This window comes from Parus major, chromosome 5, assembly GCF_001522545.3.
Source record: "Parus major isolate Abel chromosome 5, Parus_major1.1, whole genome shotgun sequence".
NCBI classification, from domain to species: domain Eukaryota; kingdom Metazoa; phylum Chordata; class Aves; order Passeriformes; family Paridae; genus Parus; species Parus major.
The window spans coordinates 7,613,675-7,639,596 of NC_031774.1; the positions used below are offsets into that span (position 1 = coordinate 7,613,675).

The window sequence follows — 25,922 nt, forward strand, 5'->3', positions numbered from 1 at the left end:
TGAGTCCTTGAGAGTTACTGTGGTATTACTTCATTTATCTTTCTGTAGCCATCGTGGAACTATGTGGAAATGGGGTAGTGGAGATGATTCTCCTTCCAAAACAACAGTAAGTACTCAATTTTTATTAATAATCTTTTAAGACTCTGACACAGAGTCTCTTTCATTTTTCATACACTAACCATATGTATTTTCTCTTTTATAAAGCAGTCGTTTGACTAGTTTACCATGACAGTTTTAGGGCTCTAAAAGTCAGATTGTATCCTTGTTTCTTATCTCCTTGATATTTAATCTCTTATGCCTGTCACAGCTGCTGTGCTTGTCCTAACTCTGCTTATCCTGCCTTAAGGAAACATCTGTAGGAGTTACATAAGCTCCATCCCCAGGGTGTCTTTGGGTAGATTAGCTTCAATATCAATATTTTATGGATATTTATTTTATTTAGCAGCACTGCTGGCTGTTGCAACACAAATCCAGTGAATGAGGAAGTTCAGGTGTTCATACCTAGAATGCTTGGATGATTTTGCTATATTTCATGCCAATACTGCTTAAGCAGTTCATAAGGTTTAGGATTCCATGTGACTTGGTAAAAACAGCCTGCTGTAAGTATGTGTAATCCATGGAAATTTTAACATTGCATTTGCTGACTGTTGTAACAAAGTGAGACACCAAGTGCAGGCATTTGCAGAGCAGTGCTGTGCCCCATTTGGATTTTTGAAGGCACCCTGAATCTCCTCAGGCTGAATATTCCCTGAATCTTCACAGCACGCAGGCTCCGGGGACATGGAAAGCACGGCGGTGACGGATCTGACAGAGCAGCTGACAAGCACTGAGCTGCTGCTGGCACAGCTAAAGGAGCTTGTCAGGGAGAAGGATGCTGAGATCCGGACCAAAGATCTTCAGTTAAAGGTACTGTGCATGTGTTCATGTCAAAACCATTGTTTAAAATTACCCTTCAGTCCTTTCTGTTATGTTTTAGAGGCTTCTAGTCTGTTACAGCAGCTCTAGAATGGTCACAAGGAGCTATTCTGGGGTCTGGACATTGCTGCTTGTTCCCAGCATGTCTTCTGTTCCAGGATTGAACTAGAAGGAATTTATATCTAATATCCTGTAGGCTTTTTTGGGGCTTGTTACTCTTTTTAAAAAAATCATAAGGTTGATCTCTTCCTACGAGAGATTTCTTTCTGCCCTTTTTATCTGTGGATGTGAACAACAGAAGTGTTAAAATACTGCATGTTTTAAAACTCACTATATATTGAGTTCTCTTTAAAAAAAATGAAATAAGCTTTTACACTGTCATGAAGGTGTCTATCTTTTTGTGTTTTCTTATGAATAAATAATTCTTCTCATAAAAAAAATCAAGCCTAGAATTTGTATTGTTGTGAAAAAAATACGGAAATTTATATCATAAAGTTTTGAATTCTATACAGTAATAATCACCACGTGCAGAAAGTTTAAATAAAAAAGAGAAAATTTAAATAATGAAAATGAAACATTGTAATGTCTCTTCAGGGAAGATATTTTTTGTTAATCACTTCAGATTTCTCCCTCTCTCTCTTTTTTTCTTTTTTTTTTTTTTTAATGGAAGAATTGAAGCAGGCAGTTGTCTGTGTAGCTAATTTAGTCCATCATGACTTTGATGTTTGTAGGAGGAGAAGGAATCTGCTGATGCCAAACTTTCCAAGCTGAAGCTGCAGAACAAAGCCAAGGTTGCATCATTAACCTCGCAGCTGGAGGAACTTAAGAAGCAGTTACCAGTGGCAGGAGGCTTAGAGACCAAAGCAGAACCAAAGAAGGTAAGGTGTTCACACATTTGAAAGCAGATACAATTTCTGGGGTGCTGTAGGTTGTTTTCCATGCTCAGCTCAATGGGGAAATTCAAATTTTGAGCTGAGTTGGGTTAGGATCAGGGTAGACTGAATGAGCGCTGTCAGTTAATCTGTATTTCTATTTAATTATTTTATTTTTCAATAGAAATCCGGAAAATTGCACATTCTCTTCAAATTGTTACAGTAAAAATTTTTCATTCTTCATCCTGTTAGCAGCTCAGAGTTTTGACTGATGTGAATCAGGCAGATAAGGTTTGGAGAAGAAATGAGAACAAAACCTGTCTTGTTCCTTAGAAAATGTAAAACTGTCCTTATTAGCAAAATTAGTAAATTAAGTGTTGGAAAGTGACAGGTGTTTTACTGTTAATAAGAGAGTCTCAGATATGTTTGTAGTAACACAATTGTGCAAGTAGACTTGCAGTTCTTCAAAGTAGGACTTCATACAGCTTCTAAAAGAACTTTAGTGAGGCTTTAGTTTTTCAGGGGGATCTGTATTTTAAAACTGTGCTGGAATGGAATGGTAACAATCAGTTTATTGCAATCCCCAAAAAATGTGCAGTAACTATTTATTCTTCTGATCTTTTTTTGGCTAACAGAACACACTTAGCAATTGCTCTTGATTTCTTGTAATGGCAGATAATTTCTATAAAACAGCAATTACAACTGTGGAAATTCTGATTAAAATATGCTTAGGAATGGCTGAATTTACATTTTTTACCCCAATAGTCCTGTTTTCCCTCTGATATATATGGACTACAGTTGCCAGATTATTTGAATTTCAATTGCCAGAGGAAGTGAATCTCCTTGCTGCATATTCCAGTCCACTTCTTAGTAGTAATTATAATGAATAATTTAAATACAAAGACTTTTATAAGCTTAATACAAATTCTGTGCCAGCTTCTACATGGAATGTGAAATATATAAGAGAACTGAAACAAAGTCTATGAGTAAAGTCTGCTTTTTTCATCACTATTATCAGACTAAGTAGACGTACAGAATGCAAGAGTTACCCGTACATGGAATGCAAATCTCCCCGTTTTTGCAGGCATCAAAAGATGGAGACCAGGAAAATGCTGCAGCAAATCGAGGGAAAATACTAGTGCTGAGAAGGAGAATTGAAGAGCTGGAATCCCAGATTACACAAAAAAATGAAGAGTTACAGAAAAAGGTGGTGTTTTACATGATGTGACTTTTCACCTTTGTTGTGTAGGATTATGTTTGAATATGTTTATTTAAATGTGTATTCAATTGTGTGCTACTGAACAGCCATCCTGGGAGTTTTGTGTTGAGGAATTATGTTACAGCCTCAGCAAGGGCAGTAGGAACTCTGTAAGTGCCTTCAGTGAGCAGGGAATCCTGGATGAATGGAATAGGATACACGTAGATGAGCTCTGTGGGTCAGTGTTGTATTTAAATCGCGTGTTTGAGCAAAAATACTGGTTTGCTTCAATTTTCCTCATTGAAAAAATAGGTCATAACAGGAATAAATGTGAGGCAAGGGCTGATTCCATGTTTTTGTGTTTTGTGGACATAACTTCCCTGGGGATGCAGGAATGGGAATGCTGCAGAGTTTGAGAGAGAAAAGTTCAGTAAATAATGATTACACTTCAAACAGAACTAGTTATACATCTGATTGTAATTTTTGGAGTACTGTAACACAGGCAGTAAGGAAGTGATGCAAACCATTCTGTGCTGGAGACAGAAGCACAGACCACAAATAATTCTGCCTTTTTGTGTTCAGGATGCTGAGCTGGAGGCACAGCGCAGCCGTGGGGCTGACATGGATGCCATGCTGGCAGAGAAGGAAAAGAAGCTGGCTGAAAGGGATGCTTACATCAGGGATTTGCAGGTGGCCTGTGGATCCAGTGATGCTGCCAATGAAATATTCCTGCCTAATGAAGAATTGAAGGTATGTTAGCAGCTAAGTTATAAAATCTTTATAGAGTTTTCAAGGAACCAATGAATTCTGATGTATTAAGTAGTCAGTCCCTCTCTGAAACACTGTTAATTAATTTGAATAAAAATGCTTTACTATCATCATTTATATATATATATTCGCTCACTTATTTTGTCCTTACCAAGGAAAGGCTTCCTGATTGCTGTATCATTTTTCTGCTCATTGTCTTTTGGTTTGCATTGTAAAGAACCAGCTGGCAGCTAAAGAGTCATCACTGCAAAGCATGGAGATTCTGGTGCAGAACCTTACCAAGAAGGTGGGAGACAGTGAAGAAAAGTGCAGCTTGTTCCAGGAGCAGATAGAGAGTCTGAAAAATATTCAAAGCAAGGAAAGAGAACATTTCCAAGGGAAAGAAGCTACATACATGGAAAATGTAAGTAAATGCAAGATTCCAAAAGTTATATCCAGTTCTTAGGAAAATGGTAAGAGAGCTGCAAGCCACATTAGAAGAAGAATACAGGTGTTAGAGGAAGAGACTACCATTTGGGCTTAGTTGATAGAAACTCAGTAGGAATGAATATAAGTGACTAATTAGTGTATTTAATATTACTGGAAACAAAATTCAGTCTTAATTTGGAATCCATTATCTTGCTGTACCTTTAGTTAGACAGTTCAGTGTGGTTTTGCTATAGGTTGTGGACTGGTCTCATATTTATTTTCTTGGTGGTTTTAGGTACGTGTGTTTCAAAATATTATCCAGGAAAAGGAAAAGGAGCTGGAAGCACAGAGAGAGAAGCATGAGCAGGAGCTTTTTAGATTAGCTGCTAAATCTGATGCAAGTGCTGACCTAGAACAGGTACGTTGCTCTGGAAACTCAGCGGCTTGAATTGGGAATCATGTAATTACTAAACTCTTTGACACAGTTCAAGTGTCTGGTTGGGAGAATAAAAATAAGTCTTTTATTGATTGCTTGATTATTTAACTTTTTATTTTTGTTAGCTACTAAAAGCTTTGAAACAGAAGCTCCATGAAAAGGAAGAAGTCATGCTGGGAAGGACACAGGTGATTGATGTCTTGCAGAAAGAGCTGGATGCCAAGGACCAGCAATTGAAAGTAAGATATGCCATAAGTAGGAGTACAGGTATAAAATTTGGTGGTGGTAGGAAAAATACTTTGCATTAAAATTATAAATATTTTTTGTGCTGTGTTGTTGTTTGGTTTTTTTTAAACAGGAGATTAATGAAAACTTGAAACGTCTTCTGTCTGAAAAAGAAAACCTCCAGTCTAAACTGGATGCTGAGAAACATGTAATGAGAGCCCAATTAAAAGACATGATAGAGAAACATGAACTTGAAATGACTAAAGTTAAGGAGAAATACAGTGCTGAACTGCATGAAATTCAAGAGAAACATGAAACTGAGCTGCAAGAGAAAGACCAGGCTCTGGTTGAGCTTCAGAAACAAGTGGCAGAGTTGAGTGGTGGTGGACAGAGTAACTCCAAAGAAGTCAAAGATCTAGGATCTATAACCAAAGAGAAGATGGAAGATTTGGAAGGTATCCTATTTAAACAATTGTCACTGACAATATTAAAAGTTTCTTTGCCCCAGACTTTTACAAATTTTGAGCCAATTTCATAACTACTGAAATTAGAACTACATGAAATTTGATGGAATATTATTGCCACAGTAATTAGTGATTAAATGATATAATACAGAGGGTTAGAGGATTACCAAGATAATCACATGAACTATAAATTTCTCACTGTTTCTAATTCTTAATGTTTTTCTGTAAATGCTATTGTCTTGTGTGTGTAACTTCCAGTTGCTAAAGGAATTACAGACAAGGTTTGTATTTATAATCTCTCTAGAGTTTAAAATAATACCTGCTTCTTGTTTCTTAGTCCAAGTGAAATTGAAAACAGAAGAGGCCAGCAAATCTGAAGCCAAGTTTTTGAAAATGAAAGCTTGGTCTAAATCAAGAATCAAGCAGCTGGAGGATGAACTGAAAAATGTATGTGTAGTTTTGTGCTTAAGGCTTTGTGTCTTTCTCCAACTACTGTGCTTGGAGATTTGATTGGGAAAAACTGTGGGGTAAATAAAATATTACAATAGTTTATTTTATGAATTAATATATGAAAATTGAATGGACATAAAGTGTTGATACAAAATGTAGTTTAAATAGAAAATAATACAAATTGTGTTACCAGCATTCAGGAGTAAATTTGTTAGAGATGAGCTGCTGTATTGTACTTTAAATATTAGAGAAACAGCTATTCTAGATTCTACTAAAGAATAAGAAAAAAAGTACTTTGCTGCGATTTTGCTTTGTTTGAAACCCCCGTAACTGTATTTTCTTTCAGTTTTCCTCAAAGAACAATGATATATCTGCCTTAAACAATCGTGTGTCAGAATTAGAAGTTGAAAATGAAGAACTACAGTCAAAACTGCAGTCATTGCATGAAATCAGAACTCAGAATGGTAAATGAAAACCTTTTGCAGATGATCCAAAGTAAAGAGACAAAAATAAATTCTGTCCCCATGAACCAAATTTATTATGTTTTTGTAGAAGAGCTGCTGAAAAAGCTGGAGCTCTATGAAGAGCAGCAGAGGAAGCTGCAGGCTGATCTCGACCAAGTTACAAAGAGGGCAGCTTCACAGGTTGACTTGAAAATTTATTTGCATGAGTTATTGATTAATGGTACTAATTGTCTTCAAGCATGTCAGCTGGATTTTGGAGCTGAGAATTAATGTGTTGATAGATGGAATTGTTAGTTTCAGTGACTGTTCAATTGGAGAACAAGATGACAGGTTTTGAATTACTCAAAAAGATTGATTTCTGCTTATTTTGCACACGCTTTAAATGACATTTTTCCAAGCAGTTTTATTTATTTAGTTATGTTTAACATGAGTCATCAAAGTGTGCCTGTTATTTTGTAGACAAAATACTTTTAATATTTTATGAAGTTGTGGGACTTGTTTTTAACATAATCTACTGTATCTGCAATCTACACTGACCAATTTAATAGATTTTTATTTACATAAAATGGTGAATTATGATGTTTTGCCAACTTACAAATGTATTTACATTTGGAGAGGGGTGTGGTAAATTTATTTTAATACAGAATTTCTCTTGTTAGGCCAGTGAATCAGGTAGTGTGGATGAATTGCAGAGTCAGCTCTTGGAATGGCAGGAAAATGTCCCAGAGTCAGAGGAGTCCCAGGATCAAGTCCGAGAAGAGAAGTCTGCCATGGCCTTGAGAATGGCTCAGATTGAGGAGGAGAGAGAAGGTGAATTATTTTATTTCCAGTACAACAATCCTGTTTTTTATAGATCTGTGTGTGTGTCTGTTGTGCTTCAGACTGAATTGATAGCACACCACCATGACTCATTTCTGTAGTCATATGTATAGTTAGTGAAATTGCTGAAATTTACAATTTCTGCTTTTTCCTATTCCCTTGAGTTTGTTTTTCATACATTCATCTTGTTTTATATAATTTTTTATTAAGTAGATGTGCTGTTCTGTTTGCCATTTGAGCTGCTGCTCTGTAAGACTGCTTGGAAGGCTTAATGTCTGCATATGATAAACAATAAAAATGATAAATCATGTTTATCAATGATAAATAGTTCCCCATTGAAATATTAAAGCTGCCTGTCTAGAGAACTGGTGAAAGTGTGGGGGTCTATAGTGTTGGTTTGAATTAGAGGAATGTAGGTGGTGCTTAAGCAAAATGTACCTGACATGAAGTTTGTTTTCAAGAAATTTCTCATTAATTCTCTTTAGGTATTTAGTGATCTCTTAGTAGGTGCCACTGGTATAGGCCAGCTGAATAATCAGTGGCAGTGGCTTAGAGATGGTTAAAAATATCAAATTACCTATAGAAAATAGCATTTCAAATAATGTCAGGTTTTAGAGCTTGCTAAATTATTAATCAGCCGATGAGAAACTGAAGTAGCTTCTATTAAAACTTATAAAAGTCTGGTTAAATTTTAGGTAGCTTTTATTGCTCTTTCCATGCCATCTGAACTAAATTACAGTTTTTGTTCCCTTAGTTAACTGCATGGGAAATAATGGCAAATTCTAATGCACATGACCTACCGTCATAATTAATCCAGTTAGTTAATTTGAGCCTTCTCTTTTCAATCGGTGACTGAATTATTTTTCATTTCCATGATCCATTTGAAAGTTCAGTTTATAAGCACAGAATGGTATTAAGGATCACATCTCTTTGTTTTGAAGGATGTATGCTTTGGTATTGAAAGGGAATAATACCCCTCCATTAAATCTACCTGTTAGCTCATCTGTGCTGGCCACAGAGCCACATGGAATATTAATAACACTTGTAAAATTTCCTCTGCCTCAGTCCAGGTTTAATTTTGCATTTTTTTTCCCCTTGGGAATAGCATGACCTTTCTGTTTCTTTTTCCTGCCGTTCCACCTGGTGAGCCCTGAGCGTCCCTTCCCCTGCCACTCCTACCCTCCACTGCGATTTGGGCAGCCAGGGAGAACAGTTTCCCATCAGTTTTGTGCATGCAGGTTCCTGCAGCAATGGTCCCTTGGAATATACTGTTGCTGATTTCTCCTCCTCTTGCTTCTTGTGGAGAAAATTGCCAACAGTACCTTGCAAGGTCTGCCATTGATGGTTTGTGGTTTTTAGCAATACATGTAACAACTGCTGGGTTTTAACTTGAGTTTCTCCTGCCTTGCCATACCTGTTTGCTCTTTTGTATTAATGAAATCATCTTAATTTTTTCACGTTAGTAACAGTTGACTCCATATTTATGTTGTATCTAGAGACAAATTTCTTGGCTTGCCACAAGTGATTGTGACTAAGAAATAATCAAATTCATTCTTAGAACTACCTGAAATTCAGTAGTATTTAAAAAAAAGAAAATATTCTATCCCATAAATTGCTGATGTTTTGCATGCATTAATATTAGCTACCAATATTTTAAGCCATATGTAAGTAAAATGTAGCATCAGTAGTGACTGAAGAAAGTACAGACACATCATAGTTTGTTTATGTGTAGTGCATATCTGAAAAAAGGTATTCTGGGAAGTTTTTAGGTTTTTATGTTCAGTAATTGCAAATGAACAGCTTCCTAAGCTGCTGTAAAACATTTGAAAATGTATTTACTTACTAATTGTTGTTAAAGCAATGCTCAGTTTAACTGGAAGTGTTTTAGCACTTGTCTGAGTGTGCTACATTATTCTGAACTCCAATTTCTATACTTTCATTATTCTTGTGACAGTCGTAGTAATTTCGTTGGTTTTTTCATTATCATATACTTAGGAGCCTAAACATACTGCGTTCCTACATTACAGTGTCAGAGAAGGGGTTAAATTTTTACCTGGAATAGATCTTATTCTTTGAACCCCTTAACTGGCAGTTCCTGTAAACAGAAATTTAAGGCCTGTAATCAAAATTTGGCATTTAATTTTACAGCCTTGAAAAAGTATGTATAATCATGAAAAAATGTAAAATCTAGAAAATACACAAAGGTGTTTAAAACACTTAAGAATTGACAGTGCAAGAAGCCAAAGTGTAATTGAAATCAGAAGTATAATCAAATTTATCAATCCCACTTGAAAAGGGTCATTATTTTTTTTTTACCTTTTTTCCCCACTAATTTTTTCTGACAGGACATTAGGTGTGTAATTTTGAAATATTACAGGAAGAATTTAAATCTAGCAGATGCTGCAGAATTGTGAGTTAAGGAAATCTGTGGTATAGGTAATCCTTGGCCAATTCAGGTAAAAGCAGAGTATTCCCTGTAGGGCTGAATCTCCAAATAGTTCCTGATGTTGACCTCACAGATGCATTGACATCAATTCTCTGATTTTTTGTGTGCTGTGAGGACAACTGTGGGTTCATGTGGTTAAACTGAAAGCCAAATTGGTAGTTATCCAATTAATGTAATTTTCAATTAAAGTATGGAGCCATCTTTACTTTCCCTCCCCTTCCCTGGCTGTGCTGTTGTGTCTGCTTTGCATGAAACATGTTGTTTCCTAAACTTTACCCTGAACATGTTTTGTTGTATCACAAAACAGATGGGAATGCACTTCAGATGACAAATCATTTCTAACAATGAACAGGATGCATACCTAAGCTTTCATAGTCTCAGTTTATTCAGTGTGTTTATTTACTAGTGATTCTGTACTTGTCCTGAAAAGAATGATGTTACTAATTTGTGAGAAGATGGTTTAATGCCAGTTTGCAGTATAACATGTGCTTGTGACTTCCTCAAATGATCTGGCTTTAGAGCTCATACTAAAATTAAAGTTTTTATAAAAATGAATGTAATTGTTGAGATTAAAAAAGCATCAGCTGAAAAAGCTGTGGTTTTTGTCATACAAAGCTGGTATATTTGAATCTGGTAAATTGGATTGAGATGTAATTTGGCCTTTTAATTGATTGGCTTTCCTTCTTAGTATGGTATAACCTCACCCTTTCCACCCTCCTGTATAAAGTCTTCCTTTAGAGCTGATGAAGAAGTGAAGTTAGACTTCAGTTTGCTTCTTCTTAGTGAGATACTCAGACTTTATGTTCTACATAGCAATGTTGGAGGGAAATCAAAAGGTAAACACAGTGGATTTTAATCTTTAATCTTATTCCTGTCAGTCATTTGTAGGGACTTCACCCTGTCCCTGATCTCTTTTCATGTAGTAGTGTCTGATATAGATGTAAATGCTTTCCTGTGGCACAAAACTGATTGAGGATGACTGGTTCTTTCCTGGCTGCTCCGATCCAGCCATAGTCTCAGGGCAGCAGGAGCTGGAGGAGGAACTGGCCACAGTTCAAGGAATGGGCAGGCTGCAGCAGGCAAGAAGAAAAGGCAGTCAGACCAGCAGGAAGCTGCAGGTGGGTTCAAAGAGATGTGAGTTGATTTTTACCTGTGCTAGTAAAAATGTGGAAAGTGCTGTTATGTGGTGCTTTAGTCTTCAAAACATTAGGAGCATAAGAACATAGATTGGAACTGAAAACATTGATAAATTTAATGATCATGTACATAGCCAGAAGATGATTCCAGTGATTCCAATGGCATCACACCTCTTACTCCTTCCACTGAAAAATCACAAGGTTCTCTCTGGAGTAATTCCCATGCCTGAAGCTATGTGTGTGCTTCAGATGTTAAAGCCATTTTTGACTTCCATAAAATCTTTACAAATCTCTTTGCTGGTGGAGCTTTACTAAATAATTAGTGCCACTTAATTCAGGTGGACTTTTAGGTAGGTGGTGCTGTACCTTGCATGAAAAGATGGTAACTTCTATAAGAATTAGGATGTCATTGTCTCATTAAGAGACCATTGGAAGAATACATTTAGTTAACTGATACTTCAGAGAACTGTTAACTTTAGAGATCAGGGTGCAAATTAAGATACCCAAACATTGTTATCCATTAACTTCTCACATAGCCAGGGGTGTTTTTAAAGGCTTGCAGGTATCTTAAACAACCTGTGGGAGACTTGGCTTTTCTGGAAGTAGTAGCTGGAAGCTGGGTGGCTGCTCTAATCCACAGCAATCCCACATACTTAGATTTAAGTGCCTGAATCAGTGCCGAGTTTTGGGATTTTTGATTGAAACTGTGGTTTTAGTAGCAGAATTATCTTGCCCCTGCTTGCTTCCTTCTTTAAGTTAAACTTCCTTCTCATGTTTTGTGTGTAGGAAGAATTTCCCTTCGATGGCAAACAATGCTTCCAAGAACTGAATGTCACCTTGGATAGCACTGACTCAGCTGAAGGAGAAAACATGGGAGGTTGGTGGCCAGAGTACCCTTCACCCAATGCAGGTGTGATAGCGACTAGACAGTTGATTAAAGCATGCACACAGCATCTGTGTCTATTTTTGTTTTCAAATTCGGCTAACAGCACATTTGTGGTGTATTCTAATCTTTGTTGGATTTTTTTGGCTTGTGTTTTCTTCCTTTTCATTTCCAAGCATGTGCGTGCTGGATGAACTGCCTAGTTCTGGCTCACAAGTACAGCATCAATATGGCTGACCACTGGAATTGGATGAACTTTGATGCCCATTAAATATCCCATGTGGCAAGATCATATGTCTGTTTTAAGTTATGAGTCTTGTTCCTGTGAATGTGTTTCCAGTTTATATCACAGTTATGTTGCAAACCAGAATTCCATTCCATTGCTGCTTAATTTAAAAATACAATACTCAGTTTTTAAAGGTGATGTTTTTATATCAGTGGTAAAGATTTCAAATACATCTTATTGTTAAGATGGAATGGGCTCCCTTGCAAGTTGTCAGTCCAGGCCAGTTTATTAATAATTACTTATTATATGCTGCAACCACCTGATCAACTTGTGGTTAATGTAACATGAGCCACACTATTGGTTGAGCCAAAATAGTGGTGGCTCAATATTAGACTATTTCTACTAGGTCCTGAGTTCATGAGCTCTGCAACTTTGTTTTGGTTTTCTAACAGTTAAGGATACTTTGCCATCTAAATTTTGGGGAGGTAGTGCCTCAGGCATTTCCACTAGAAATGGGTGAGATTTATTTGTGCCCAACACTGATAAGGACTTTGAATAAAGAGCTGCAACCATTTCTAGACTTCAGGAACTTTGGTAGACTTCTCTTGAAAGAATTTTCCTTCTTTAACCTGAGTAGGTTTACGGAGTGTGGTTGAAGAGTTGGAATTGGAGAGAAACCAACTGCAGGAACAAATACTATTTCTGGAAGAGCGTTGTCAGGATTTGGAAGACAGATTTCAGCTTCAAGGTAGAATGGAAGCTCTCCAGGTGAGCTCTGGAGTTGTGGGGAAACCTGATGATGCAAGACAGTCATTCTCCGTTTATGTTCTTTATATCACAACCCACAGTAAGCCAAAACTATCAATTTGCAGCTGGCAAAAAATGGCTGAGATCTAATTTACACTCATTAGTTATGTTGTCAGAGAGTGTGCATGTCCTATATTATGCTTTGAGGTTGAACCCTGTTGCTTTTTTTCAGCATTTGGAGAATTATGATTAGGATTAAGCTTTATTTGTTCTAGAAACATAGTAATAAGACAACATGATCTTCATAATTCTTGGTGGAGGTCTTTGCCAGAAGGTCCGGAATTAGATTTGGTTATGAATAATTTGAATTTCCCACTCCTTATATCCCTCAAGTTTCTTCGCTGTGTATTTAATTTTTCATATATATATATGTACATATTTTTAGAGAAGAAGCTGCTTACAGAAAAATTATTCATAATTTTATATAAATATATACACATGCAATCTAAACTCCAGATATTAGCTAGACACATAGTTATATTTTAAAGCCATTCAATGAAGGCCCCACAAAGAACAGTCAAAGAAGAACTTTTTTTAAAAAGGAAAAGTTATTTTTAGTATTGCCTGACTGACAAATTATGTGGTAATTTGTGAACTATATTTTCACTAAGTCATACAACTGATCTTGTACTCAGACTCTTGGTGCATTACACATAGTTCTTCATCTGTTAAGTTGCACTTGTATAAAATGGAATGACTGGTTTTAAGATGGGAGACAAGCTTACATTAATTATTGAGACTCTTGTAACAAAGCCTTTCAATGCAGGTAACGTTTGGTGTAGAGGAAGAAGGGCAGCTATTGAGGGCGGTGCAGGTGTGTTCTGCCTCCTCCAAAATGCCGCCTTCTGTTCATGAATGGTGACAAGTTTGCCACGTTTGTCCAACTTGCTGTTGATTCTGGATGTGTTTTGCTTTTGGTTGTTGGTTGCTGTTTTACAACTTTTTTTTCTTTTTTCTTTTTTTTTTTTTTTTGTGGTTTTATTTTTGAATTGGTGCAGTGGATCTGACTAGAGTAGGAGATTTTTACTGTTTGAAACCCCTCAAAAGCTGTGTGAACAAGCTTGTTTCCTTTTTTCTTCAGTTCCATCATGCTTCTCTGAGTGTGATAATGCTCTTCATCATTGCTTTGTTGCAGAATGAAAATGAGCGTTTGCAAACTCAGCTCACCCAACTGCGTAACCAACAAATGCGAGATGTGGAAAAGCATCAGATTCTGATCTCTGGCTTGAATGAGCAACTTAAAGGGTAAAATGATGGTTCTTCACAACTCCATGCACCATTAGCTTTCTCTGCTTTAAACTTCAGCTTCTAATGAGGAGTAAAATCTCTCAAAATACTTGAAAAAGCGATTACTGGACTCATGTTTCTGTTTGCAGTTGTGTTATTTTTATACTTTGAAGATTAAGTGAAAAGTGTAAAAATAATGATTCTCTTAGTTTGGGGTTAGTAAGTTTAGAAAATGCAAGCTTTGTTCTCAAAATGTCTAAATACATATTTTCTTCTCAGATTAAGTGACAGAAATAGTTTCCTTGAAAATTCACTTGGAGAAAGAGAGCAAAAATTGGTGAGCGTGACAGAAAAGCTGGAACAAATTGAAACTTTGAGGAAGCTACTTCAAGAAAAGGATATTCTGAACAAAGAGCTAGGGGAAAAGTTTATGCATGCTGAGCAAAAAGTAAGTTAAATTTACAGTTAGTATTTCACTTATTAGAACTGAAGAGCTTTAACCATAACTTTTGATTTGTGCCCCAACAGAATGATTGCTGTTTTCCCAATCTGAAAGTTTTTACTCTGTCTTTACAGTTTTGTTCATTTAATTGGTTTGCTTTAAGTTTGGTGTAAGAATTTCTTAGACCCAACACAGCTTTGCATGAAAGTATTGACATTTTATTGGGGTGATAAGTTATTATTTATTAATTTCAAAGTATAAACCTCACTTTTGTGTAAACTCAATATTATAACTGGTAACATCACAATTTTAATAGAATTCTGTGTATTTCTATCATGCAAACTTCTGCTTTTAATACTTAGCTGAATGAAGCCTTAAAGAAATGCAGTGTGTATGAAGTGGAGAACATTGAGCAGAAAACAGCTATTAGTGATCTCACAGAAAGAGTTGCAACACTGAAGGAAAAGGTAATTCATAAAAATTATGTAAGAGAAGAAATTCTGTGTTCATTTTTTCATGGCCCATTTAAATGTCAGCAAAACTGACAGCATGAGCTGCTTTAAATTTCATAAACTGAGCTTTCTGTTTGCTAACACAACCTAAAGAACATCTTGTGATGTTCTTTACATCACATTGTACATTGGGTAAATGCTTTTTCTATGTGTGAGGTGTAACTTCTTCCTCAAACAGGTGTTTGGAGTGTTCTTGTAACATTTTTTTCTTGATGTTTTAGACTTTGAAACAAGACAGCATGGTGGAGTCCATGCAGCTGGACCTGGACCAGACAAATGAAGAACTTGACAAATTGAATTCAAGCCATTTGGAGGAGAGGTCTCAACTCATTCAAGATCTGCAGAAACGTGAAAGAGAAATCGATAATCTGAAAGAAGCACTGGCAGAAAAAGACAAGGAGATGTCTGTTCTGTCTCTAAACATGACAGAATATTCTGAGCAGATTATGATCCTGAAACATCAAGTGCAATGCAAAGAGGAGGAAATGCGAGGTTTGGAAGAGGCTTTATCAAAGGCTGAAAGGGAAATGCATTTGCTAAAGGAAGTACAGACAGCTGATGTGAGAGATGCCAGTGTGAAGATCTCTGCCCTTTCTGAGCAGAGTGACACCATGAGAATGGAGCTGGAGAGAGTTAGAGCTGAAAATGAAGTTAAAATGAAAGAAAATGAGGAATTAATAAGGCAGAGCACTGAGAACAGCATGACAATTAAGGATCTCCGCTCTGAAATCAAGGCCAACAACGTTGCGTACCATAACAAGCTTGCAGAGTGTGAGTCACAAATTACCCTGCTGAAAGAGCAAGTTACTAAATCATCTGAAAAGCTGCAAGAAGCAGAGGATAAACAAAGAAAAGAAATGGAATATTTGAAATCTCAGTTTGAGGAAAACAATGCTCTGAAGGAAAAATGGAATAGCCTGCTTAAAGAGAAAGACAGCAAAGCACAGACCCTGGAAAATGAGTTAAAGTCAATTAAAGATTCATACAACAAACTGGTTTTGGAAAACGCTAAAAAAGATGAAGAGTTGGCTGAATTAGCCAGAAAGCTCACAGAACATACTGATCATGAGGAAACAGCTAAAAAAGAGTTACAAGAGAAACAAGAGCTCATTATTTCATTAGAGCAGAAACTTGGGGCTTTGGAGAAGCAGAATGAAGAGACTAAACTTAAATTAACTGGGGATCTGAAAGCCAAAGAGACATGTTGCAAAGAACTTAATGACCAATTAAATGAAAAACATAAACAAATTAAAAAGTGGGAGATGGAGACACAGGAGAAAGCTTCAGCTAATAACCAGTTGCAGGCAGATCTTGAAGGGAAACAAGAACAATTGGAAGAGCAAATAAAAGCAAATGCATATCTGAAAAAAAGTATAGGTACAATGGAAAAAGAGAATGAGCAGCTAATCAGAGAAAATGAGAATTTGTCCAAACTCCTGGATGTAAAAAAGTGTGAGTTGTTAAAGAAAACTCAGGCTGTGGCAGAATTGGAGAATAAGTTATCTCTTAGCACTGCTGAGTACGAAAAAACTCTTTCAGAACTAAATTGTGATAAAAACACTCTGGCAAAAGAGATTGAACAACTGTCAGTAGTTTCCAAGCAAAAGGAAAGTTCAGTTGCAGAACAGCTGGGGGACAAAACAAAGGAATGTGATATGCTGGCTGAGCAGTTGTCTGAAAGCAAGGAACAGACCCAACAGTTGCATGAACAAGTGCAATCACTGCTCATTCAGCTGAAGGAGATTAGAGATGAAGAAACAAAGAAAGAAGAAATGTTAAATAATAAATTATCTGAATGCAGTGGTCTAATCCAAGAACTCAGTCATAGCAAGGAAAATAATTTACTCCTGCAGGAACAAATTCAAAGCATAACTTTGAATTTTGAAGCTGCAAATAGGTCTCTAGAAGAGAAGAATCTTCAAAATGATTCATTACGTAAGGAAGTGGAAGAGAGTAAGCTTTGTGTTGTAGCGCTGCAGGATGAAATAAAAAACCTTAAAGATGAAAAAACTAAATTAACTCAGTTGGTAGAGGAAAGAGACCTGGCTGTGAAAAGTCAGGGTTCAGAACTTGAGAAGTGTCGGACGCAAATTTTTGAAAAAATGGAAGAAAATACAATGTTAAATAATCAGCTACAGCTATTGAGCAAAGAAGTGGAGGTGCTTAGGCATGAAAAGGAGGACTTTTCAAGGTTATTGAGTGAGAAGTCACATGAATGTAAATGTCTCCAGTCTGAAATTACTTCAGCAAGGCACCAAGCACAAACAGCAGCTCTAGAAAATGAAAAATTGAAAGCAGATCTAGAGACAGTTAATGTTACAGTAATCAAAAAGTCAGAGGAAATAGCTGCTTTAACTTCGCACCTGTCCCAGCAAAGTCATAATATTTTGGATTTGAAGGACCAAATTGACAGCCTGTTGATGGAGAAAGAAAACTTGAAAATTACCTTTGAGGAAAAAGAAACTCTCCTTTCTGAAAAGGAGGCTTTGATTCAGGAAGTGAAGGATAGACTGGTAGGAGAAGAGCAATATGTGGAATTCATTGCAGATCTGCGATTGCAAATACAAGCCCTGAACTTCGAAACCAATGAGCTCAAACATGAATTGGAGGAAAAAGAAAATGAATTGAAGAGGCAAGCCCAAGAATTTAAGTTATTAAAAGATAAATCTGAAGAGTCTGATGTACTTAGGGTTCAACTGTCTGAGAATATGGAGGTTATTTCTAACCTTCAAAGTCAGCTTAAAAACATGACAAAACAATTGTCCCAGTTGAATGATTCAATTGTACAGAAAGATGCATCTTTAAAACAAAAGGTAAATGAATGCATCAGTTTAAAAGCACAGCTTTCTGAGGTACAGGATTCTTGTGTTGTGCAGGAGAAGCAGTTACAGCTTTTAGCCTCTGAATCAGAACAGTTAAAAGTACTTGTTTCAGAAAAAGAATCAGCCATCAACAGTATTTCAATATTCAGTGAGAATGTAAAGATGCAACTGCAAGAAAAAGAGACTGAGTGTGGTGTCTTAAAGAAACAGATGGTGGAGCTGCAGGAAATGAAAGAGAATTTCCAAAAAGAAATAGAGCATCAGAAGAATGTAATAACTGAGATGGACCAGTCCTTATCAAAAAAGGAATCATCTCTTACAGAAAACAAGAGTCTCCTTGAAACTCTGAAGGAGAAAGCAAGAAAAGATGAAGAGAAGACACTTTTAATTTCTCAGCTCCAAAGTCAGGTCCATGAACTAACACAAGAACTACAAAACTCTAAAGAGCTAGTCCGTGAGAAAGAAAATGCCTATTTATCTCTTCAGGAGAAAACTGAAGCACAGGATAAGCTGAGAACCGAGTTGAATGTGGCTCTTGGGCACAAAGATGAAGTTATTGCTGGACTGCTTAATTCTTTAAAGGAGAAAGATGCCAGCATACAGTTGGCAGAGAGCAATGCTAATGCTCTTTCTAGTGAGATTGATGTTCTCAGATCCAAATTAGAAGAAAGTGGAACAGCCATGAAAAACCTGACTGAAGAATTTCAGGAAAAGAACAAGAAGCTTGATAACCATCAGAAAAAAATTGATTCTTTGACTGTTGAACTTGACTCTCTTAAAAATGAGCACCAAAAAGCACTAGACCAAATAAATACCCGGGAACAAGAACTACAGCAGAAAGACTTGACTGTGGAATCTCTGTGTGTGACATGCACTGAACAGGCAGAAAAATTGGAATGTTTGAAGTTGGAGTTCAACAATGTAAATTCCAAATCACCTCCAGACTGCCATGATAGCGCGCTTTTAGTAAATAGTCTGCAGTGTCAGGTGGAGTCTTTAGAGAAAGAAAAAAACCTGTTGCAAGAGGATGTTAGTAAACTGATGGCTGAAAACACACAACTTACTGCATCTCAGACTGATTTGCAAAAAAAATTGGAAGAGCTCTGGGAAATCCGTGAAAAACTAGAAACCAGTGAGAATTATTCAAGGATGCAGATAGATGCTGTCAAACTGCAGATGAAGACTGAAAAAGAGAAGTTACAGATGCAGGTTAGTGTGAAGGGTGAAGAACTTTCTAAATTAGAACTTAAATGTCAAACTCTAGAACAAAGTCTGCTTGAGTCAGAAAACAAATGGGTGACAGAACTTGATAGGGCAAATTCACAAAATAATGATCTTATTGAGCAATTGAGCAGTTCAGAAAGTGAGATGAAATCAAAAGATAGCAAAATCCAGTCTTTGCAGCAAGAGCTGGATCTTATAAAAGAGAAATTAACTCAGAGCTTATCTGCGTTACTTGGTAGTAGGCTTTTATGTAAAGAAAAGGAGGCATTAATTTCAGATTCTGAACTGCAGCCAACCGATTTCCAGTTGGAAAAATTCTCCAGTCTGGTAACAGCTATTCTGAGCAAAGAAACAGAAGGAGAATGTTTGCAACTGATGCTTTTAGAAAAGCAGAAAGAAATAGACACCATGAAAGATGAATTAAGAAGTATGGAGTTGCTTGAGAAGCAGAAGGAGGTGCTGCAGAGTGACATGGAAAAGATGAAAGGCAAATACACATCTGAAATTGAATGTCTGTCAAAAGAAATTATCTCACTCAAGGAAACATTAGGGAAACAGGAGTGCCTCCTGAAAGAAAGCGAGGATTCTTTAGCAGAAACAAATAAGCAGGTGGAATTTCTTGAAGATAAGATGAATAAATCAGAAGAAATGTTAAGAACTAGTCAAGAAAAGCTGCAGGCTGAAAGTAAAATAGTAGCAAGTCTCCTTGAAGAAATGGGGGAAAAAGATCATCTCATCAAAAATTTAACTTCCCAGGTCAATCAGCAGAAGGATTTAATTTCTGGTCTAAGCCAGCAAATGAAAGAAAAAGACTCTTCTGTTACTCAGGTCATGGAGTCATTGTCTAATGAAATGCTGAATTTTTCTGAAGAGAGGAGTACATTGAATGCCAAACTGCAAGACCTTGAAGCTGTTCATAAGAGTTCAGTGGCAGAGCTAAACCGAGTATTGCAGGAACTTGGGGATTGTAAGAAAGAACTGGAACAGAACCAGGTTATGTTAAGCAGTAGAGAAGCTGAGTTTAAAGATTTAATGAATGAAAAAGAGGAGATGAAGTGTAATCTTGAGAAAATGGGGAAGGAAAAAGAGAATCTGAAAAAGAAGCTTCAAGCAGCATTGATAGTAAGAAGAGATCTATTGCAAAAAGTTGGGAAATTAGAAAAGAGTGGACAGGAAGAAATAGAAAAAGAGCAGAAAAAAGCAGAGGAGCTTTTGAAGCAAGTTAATGAGTTAACAGACAAATTAAAACTAATTGAAGGACAAAGTAATGATCTTGAGTCTCATCTTGGAACTTTGAAACAACAACTTGTAGAAAAAGATGCTAAGATAAGTGATCTGACCAAAACCTTATGTTCAAGAACATCGTATTTGGAGGAACTTCAGCACAGTATCGCAGAACTGAATGATGTCATAGGTGAAAAACAAAATGTTTGTGAGCAGAACCTGAAATCTTTAGGGGAGAAGGACTGCATGCTCGCTCATCTGCAGTCTGTGCTTGATGAAAGAACAAGGGCATATCAAGAGGAACGTTCTCAATTGCTGTTGACTCTTGAAGAGGTGAAGTCTGAACTTAAAAAGAGGGAAGAATTGTTGAGAAATTCCAGTTTAGAAGAGCCTGGTTCAAGTGCTGGAGACAGGAATGAGTGTCTGAATCCCAACAACAGCATTAATGCCATGCATCAATTACAAAAAGAAAAAGAAGCTTTACAGAGGGAGCTTTTGGTCATGAAAGAAGATATGAAAAAATTCCAGCAGGAAAGGGAAGAGCACCTTAAACTCGCAGCAGATTTTGATGAACAAAAAACCCACCTTGAGCAGCTCAGGCAAGAACATAAAGTACTCTGGGAAGTTCTCCAAACAAAATGTCAAGGGCTGGGCTTTAACCAGTTAGAAGGGAAGGAGCTGGTTCCACCCAAGGCACTGCTGGGAGAAGACCAAGCTGACCCAAGGAGTTTGGAATCAGACAAACCAAGAAACAATGTTCAGGTTGGATCCTTGAAAGAATCAGAAAACATGATCACTTCAGTGCCAAGTGAAGACACCGAGCTAAAAGAACTAAGAAGTGATTATGCAAAACTTAAGGAGGAAACAGAGATGTTAAGGAAAGAGCTCAGAAAAATATTGGTTGAATTTGGTGATGATCAAGAAGAAACAATCAGTTTAATGTCTTTGAGACAGGAGGAGCAATGTCAGGGTAGCTTGTTGGAGAACATAAAGCATTTACAGAAAAACCTTAAAGCACATCTGACTGAAACTGTAGAGCTCAAGGCAGTGCTTGAACATGTGAATAATGAGAAAAAAGCACTTATTAAAAAAAATGAAGAGGATTACAGGGTGAGCCAGGAGGAACTGCAGAGGTCAAGAATTGAAGCTAAGCAGGAGGTTGCAGGAAAGAATGAAGAAATAGAAGCACTGAAATGTTCACTTACGGATTTAAAAGAGAAACTTGGTCTTGAAAAAGAATTATTAAACAAAGCCATAAAGGAGGGGCAGGAAGAAGCCCACCATTACAAAACAGCATTTGAAGACATGAAGGGTGAGAAAGAGGAACTTCTCAGCTCTTTGGAAAAGTCCAATTTGGAACTAATTAAGATGAAAAAAGAGGTAGAACATTTCAGTGAAGAAAACAAAAATCTTGTGGCAGAGCTGTGTATGCTGCGTGAGAAGGCTGGGATGAGTAAACCTGTGGTGTTGGGTAAAGAGCTTAAGGAAGAAACTGGGACTGAAAAGGAATTGGGAGAGGTTGGTTCAGAAAGTAATTTCTGTCAAGGGAGTTTGGAAAGAAAAGTCACCGCTTTTCAACTGTCAGAGACTGATTACTCTGGGAAAACTAAACTGAGAGAAGTAACAGAATTTGAAATCCAGAAACAAATGCAAACAATGGAAGAGCCAATGGTAAAACCTGCAAATTTAAATGATTCCAAAGCCCAAGAGCAAAGAGCTGTAACAGAAGACAGATCCAGAGAGCGCCTCCAAAGGAAATTACAGGCGGCTTTAATATCACGTAAAGAAGCCCTGAGAGAAAATAAATGTCTAAAGGAACAGATTGATCAGTTGATGTTGGAAAGAGAAGAACTGGTGAACAAGACAGGAATGATGGAGCACTTGCTAGAGCTTGGCAGAGAAAAGCAGAGTTCAAGTGCTGTGGCACCATTGTCTGGAGAGGAGAGCCTTGCTTCAGAAAATGCGAGGCTGCTGACTGAAAATGAAAACCTCACTGCAGCATGTGAAAGTCTGAAATCCACTATGGAGTCCATAGTCCAGGAAAAAGAGGCCTTTTCTTTCCAATTAAATACCTTAAAAGATTCTCAGACAGTTGAATTGACAGGATGGAAGGCTAAACATAGTGAATTAAAGCAAGAGTATGAATCGCTTCTTCAGGCATATGAGAATATCAGTAGTAAAGTGGCAGATATGAGGCAAGTCATTGATCTCAATAGGAAAGAGAAGCAAGAGGCTGTTCAAAGACTCAGGGAAGGACAGTCTGAAAAGGAGGCTCTGCAGAAACATTTACAAAATCTCCTTGATGAAAACGAGGTTATTAAGAACCAACTGAAACAACTCAGTGAATCCAAGAAAATGGAGGTTGAGGAGTTACAGAGCAAAGCAGAAAGGCAAATCCATGAGCACGAGGCCAGGATGCAGGAACACCAGGCTCGTCTGTGTGAGCTCACTGAGCAGAACCATCAGCTGATGGAGGAGAATGAGCAGCTGAAACAAACCTCTGAAAACCTAAAGCAAGCTTTAGAGAAAATTCAGAATGAGAATGATGTCCTTCATAATGACATCACTGTAACTAAAGCAGCCTTGGGAGAACTGCAGGTTCAAATGGAAGTGTACCAAAATGATACACAATCCAAAATCAGTGATGCATTATGTGAGAATGAATCACTGTTAAAGAACATTAATGTGTTAAAGGATAAACTCTCTGAAAAAGAACAGGCTGTGCTTGTCCTAGAACAAGAAAGAAAGTTAATTTCAGAAAAAGCGCAAGAAACTGAGAAATCTTTGCTTCACAAAAGTAATTGTCTAACAAAGCTGGACACAGAATGTAAAAGTCTAACACAAGAAATTGTTAGTCTAAATGAAAAAGTTAAGATTTTAGAGGATGACAAATGTCTGTTACAGGAAGAATTAGAAAATGTACAAGAAAGTTCTTACAAAGTAAAGAATGAGAGAGAATTTCTTGAGACAGAATTGCTTAATCATGTTAAAAAAGTTGATCATCTTACTGATAGGATGAAATCGGCAGAGGTACAGAATAACTTGCTGTTACAGCAGCTGGAAGAGTTAAAGGCAGAAAAATCTAATGTGGTTAGAGAAAAGGAAGAGCAGCAGCTCCATCTTGTAAAGATGTTTGAGGAGAAGGTGAAAAGTGCTCAGAGGGACAATAATGGGACTAAAAACAGAACAAAAGAATTGCAAGAACTCTTAAAGGAGAAACAGCAGGAGATCAACCAATTGCAAAAGGATTCTATAAAGTTCCAGGAGCTGATCCTAGATTTGGAAAGATCTATGAAATTGTCACAGTCAAAAAATGAAAAATTAGAAAAGGACTTAAGTAATGCATCAGAAAAGCTGGCAGAATCAAATGGTGAAATACTTCATCTCAAGGGAAAGCTTTCTGCACAGATGAACCTGTTGGAACAGTCAAAGAGGGAAGTGGACAGGCTTAAAGACGAGAATCTAAACTGGAGGAAAGAACTTCAGAAGAAGGTAGATGAACTGCAGCTTCAAAAGAGAGGATATGAGAGAGAATTGGAATTTCATCTCCAGCAGCTGAAATTGCTTCACAAAAGTGAAATTTCAAACCTGGAGGAAAGACATGGTGTGCTTGAGAGGGAAAAAGATCGGGCAATGAGTGAGGTTCAGGGTTTGCAGGAGGAAGTTAGCACAAAGGACACACAGAACAAGCAGCTGCAGGCAGATCTGAATGCAGCTCTGGCGCGATTGGCTGCTTTCACAAAGTGCATGTCCTCCCTTCAGGATGACAGGGACAGGGTCATCACTGAGATGAAAACCTGGGAAACTCAGTTCAAAGAGGCCATTCAAAACAAGGAGAAACAGCTGGAAGACAGTAACAAAAGAATAGTGGCCTTGCAAAATGAATTGAAAGATAAAATGACTCAGATTCAAGAATTAAATATCAAATACTCTGTGGTAGAAGAAACAAAGGATGAACTGTACTTGAGGCAAAAGTCTGTTGATAGACAGCGCTATGAAGAGCTCTGTAGGATAAAGGAAGAAAATACCTTCTTTTTTAACAGACAGCAAGAGCTAGAGAGTGTTCTTCAGTCCAAAGAAGAAGCTTTGCAAGCACTTCTGAAAGAAAATAATTCTCTTAATCATCTCATAGAGAATAGTAAGAGTGCAGGAAGAGAGATAAAAGCTCTGGAAAGTAACTTTACAAGACAGGAGCAAGAATTGCAAGAGCTTCTAGCAGAGAAGGAAAAAATGAATGCTGAACTGCAAAAGCAGATTACCATTTCTGAGCAAATGAAGATCATGCTAAATAACAAAGACAAAGAAATTTCCTTACTCATTTCTTCAAAAGGGGATGAAATTTCAGATTATCTGATTCAGGTACAGACTCAGCATAGGAATCAGATCAAAGACTATGAACTTCAGGTAAGGTCTTTGCAGATGGAGAGACAACAAGCTGAGGAGTCCCGTCAGAGGCTGGAAAATGAGCTGAGAAATCTCCAGGTGAAAACAGAAAAAGCAGGTCAGGAGAAAGCTGTGATTGCCAGTGAAATAGATGCCTTTAAAAAATCCATGTCATCTCTCCAGAACGACCGGGATGATCTTTTTACCAGATACAAGGAGCTGGAACATATTCACCAGGATGTCTTAAATCAGAGGGACAGTCTTCTAGTTGGCAGTGCAAGTGAGACTAATGCTTTGAAACAGGAGTTAAGGGTCCTCCTCAATAGGATAGATGATCTGCATTCTGAAAATGCAATGCTGAATGCACAGCTGATAAAATACAGGGAAGATCTTAATCAGGTTTTATCTCTGAAAGACCATCAGCTGAAGGACTTACTTAAGCAGAAATTGGAGTGTATTAAAAGCCTTGAGCATGAAAAATACGATCTTCAAAAACAAATAAAAGAGATGCAGCTTTCCAGTGAACTGCAGAAGGGAGCTGCTATGGCTTTGGAACATGAGAATAAAAAACTGGCATCTAAAGTAAGTGATTTAGAATCTCTAATCACATCACTAAACAAAGAGAAACTTGTTTCTGAATCTGGAGAGAAGCTGCTAAATAGTGAGAGTATTCAAAAAAAAGAATCCAATGGACAGCAAGGGGGAAAGCTTCAGAAAAAGGTTCAGGAACTCCAGAAATCCAGAGGCAGAAATGCAGATGAGGAGTACAGTGGGACTCTTTTGACACTTGAAGAAGGAGATAAACCTGATGCTTCTGCGGAAAAGATGCTGCTTGAAGTTCAGTCTCAAAACAGTGAGTTGAGATCCCAAAATGAGGCCTTTGGGAAAGCAATGACTGCTCTGCAGAATGACAGAGATCGGATCATAGAGGACTTCAAAGTTCTTCAGAGCAAATACACCTCTGAGCTCAAGACTGAAAGAAAAAAAGGGGATGAACTTGCAGCTGTATTGGAGGGGTTTAAATCCCATCTCATGAGTATCCTCAAAGAAAACTCTCTTCTGCATGGGGCTGTCCTTGATGCTGCAGATCAGGTTACCCTTGCTCAGGTGGCTGATGACTTTGGAAACGTCTGTAGGACTTTAGTCAGTCGGGAGCTGGAGGTGAGCAGGCTCTCAGCCGAGTGCAGGAATTATGTCCAGCAGATTGAAGCATTTTCCAAGGCTATGGCCAGTCTTCAGGATGACCGAGACAAATTGCTGCAGGAGCTCAGCCATCAGAAGGTAACTTCTGAAGCCAAGCATTGCACAGCTTAATTTCCCATTGATGGCAGCAGCATCAATGGGAGAAATTCTTTTAAAAGTAGTTTGGATGTGCCTCAGAACAATGGGGAAACGTTGGTAAGTTGTAATTAGCCACATGGCTCTGTAATTTTATTCATGCAGAGAATGCTTTGAGACATGATGGCTTTTAGAGTTTAACTCTGTGTGAATGCTAAGATAGCACTGTGTACCCAGAGGAGGTGTGTTTACAATTTTGGGAGTTCAGGTAATTACCCTGTTAAACAAAGCAA

The 25,922-nt window shown here is 37.4% G+C and overlaps 1 protein-coding gene across 5 annotated transcripts in view; it reads left to right on the plus strand.

Annotated features, from left to right (window-relative positions):
- Window positions 1-25,922, plus strand: part of LOC107205695 (golgin subfamily B member 1-like) — a 34,434-nt gene that overhangs the window by 2,399 nt on the left and 6,113 nt on the right. The window contains exons 2-22 of one of the 5 annotated variants that reach the window (XM_015630396.3): window positions 49-106; window positions 763-906; window positions 1,647-1,793; window positions 2,872-2,994; window positions 3,568-3,735; window positions 3,971-4,156; window positions 4,457-4,579; window positions 4,723-4,836; window positions 4,956-5,277; window positions 5,624-5,733; window positions 6,083-6,200; window positions 6,289-6,380; window positions 6,860-7,010; window positions 10,474-10,583; window positions 11,388-11,511; window positions 12,348-12,478; window positions 13,284-13,331; window positions 13,653-13,762; window positions 14,024-14,192; window positions 14,549-14,653; window positions 14,920-25,632. In XM_015630396.3, the coding sequence (XP_015485882.1) occupies window positions 62-106; window positions 763-906; window positions 1,647-1,793; window positions 2,872-2,994; window positions 3,568-3,735; window positions 3,971-4,156; window positions 4,457-4,579; window positions 4,723-4,836; window positions 4,956-5,277; window positions 5,624-5,733; window positions 6,083-6,200; window positions 6,289-6,380; window positions 6,860-7,010; window positions 10,474-10,583; window positions 11,388-11,511; window positions 12,348-12,478; window positions 13,284-13,331; window positions 13,653-13,762; window positions 14,024-14,192; window positions 14,549-14,653; window positions 14,920-25,632 (13,353 nt within the window). In that variant the 5' untranslated portion in view covers window positions 49-61. Of the gene's footprint in view, window positions 1-48; window positions 107-762; window positions 907-1,646; window positions 1,794-2,871; window positions 2,995-3,567; window positions 3,736-3,970; window positions 4,157-4,456; window positions 4,580-4,722; window positions 4,837-4,955; window positions 5,278-5,623; window positions 5,734-6,082; window positions 6,201-6,288; window positions 6,381-6,859; window positions 7,011-10,473; window positions 10,584-11,387; window positions 11,512-12,347; window positions 12,479-13,283; window positions 13,332-13,652; window positions 13,763-14,023; window positions 14,193-14,548; window positions 14,654-14,919; window positions 25,633-25,922 lie in introns of those variants that run through there. The other 4 variants (XM_015630398.3, XM_015630401.3, XM_015630402.3 and 1 more) reach the window with 4 other exon arrangements.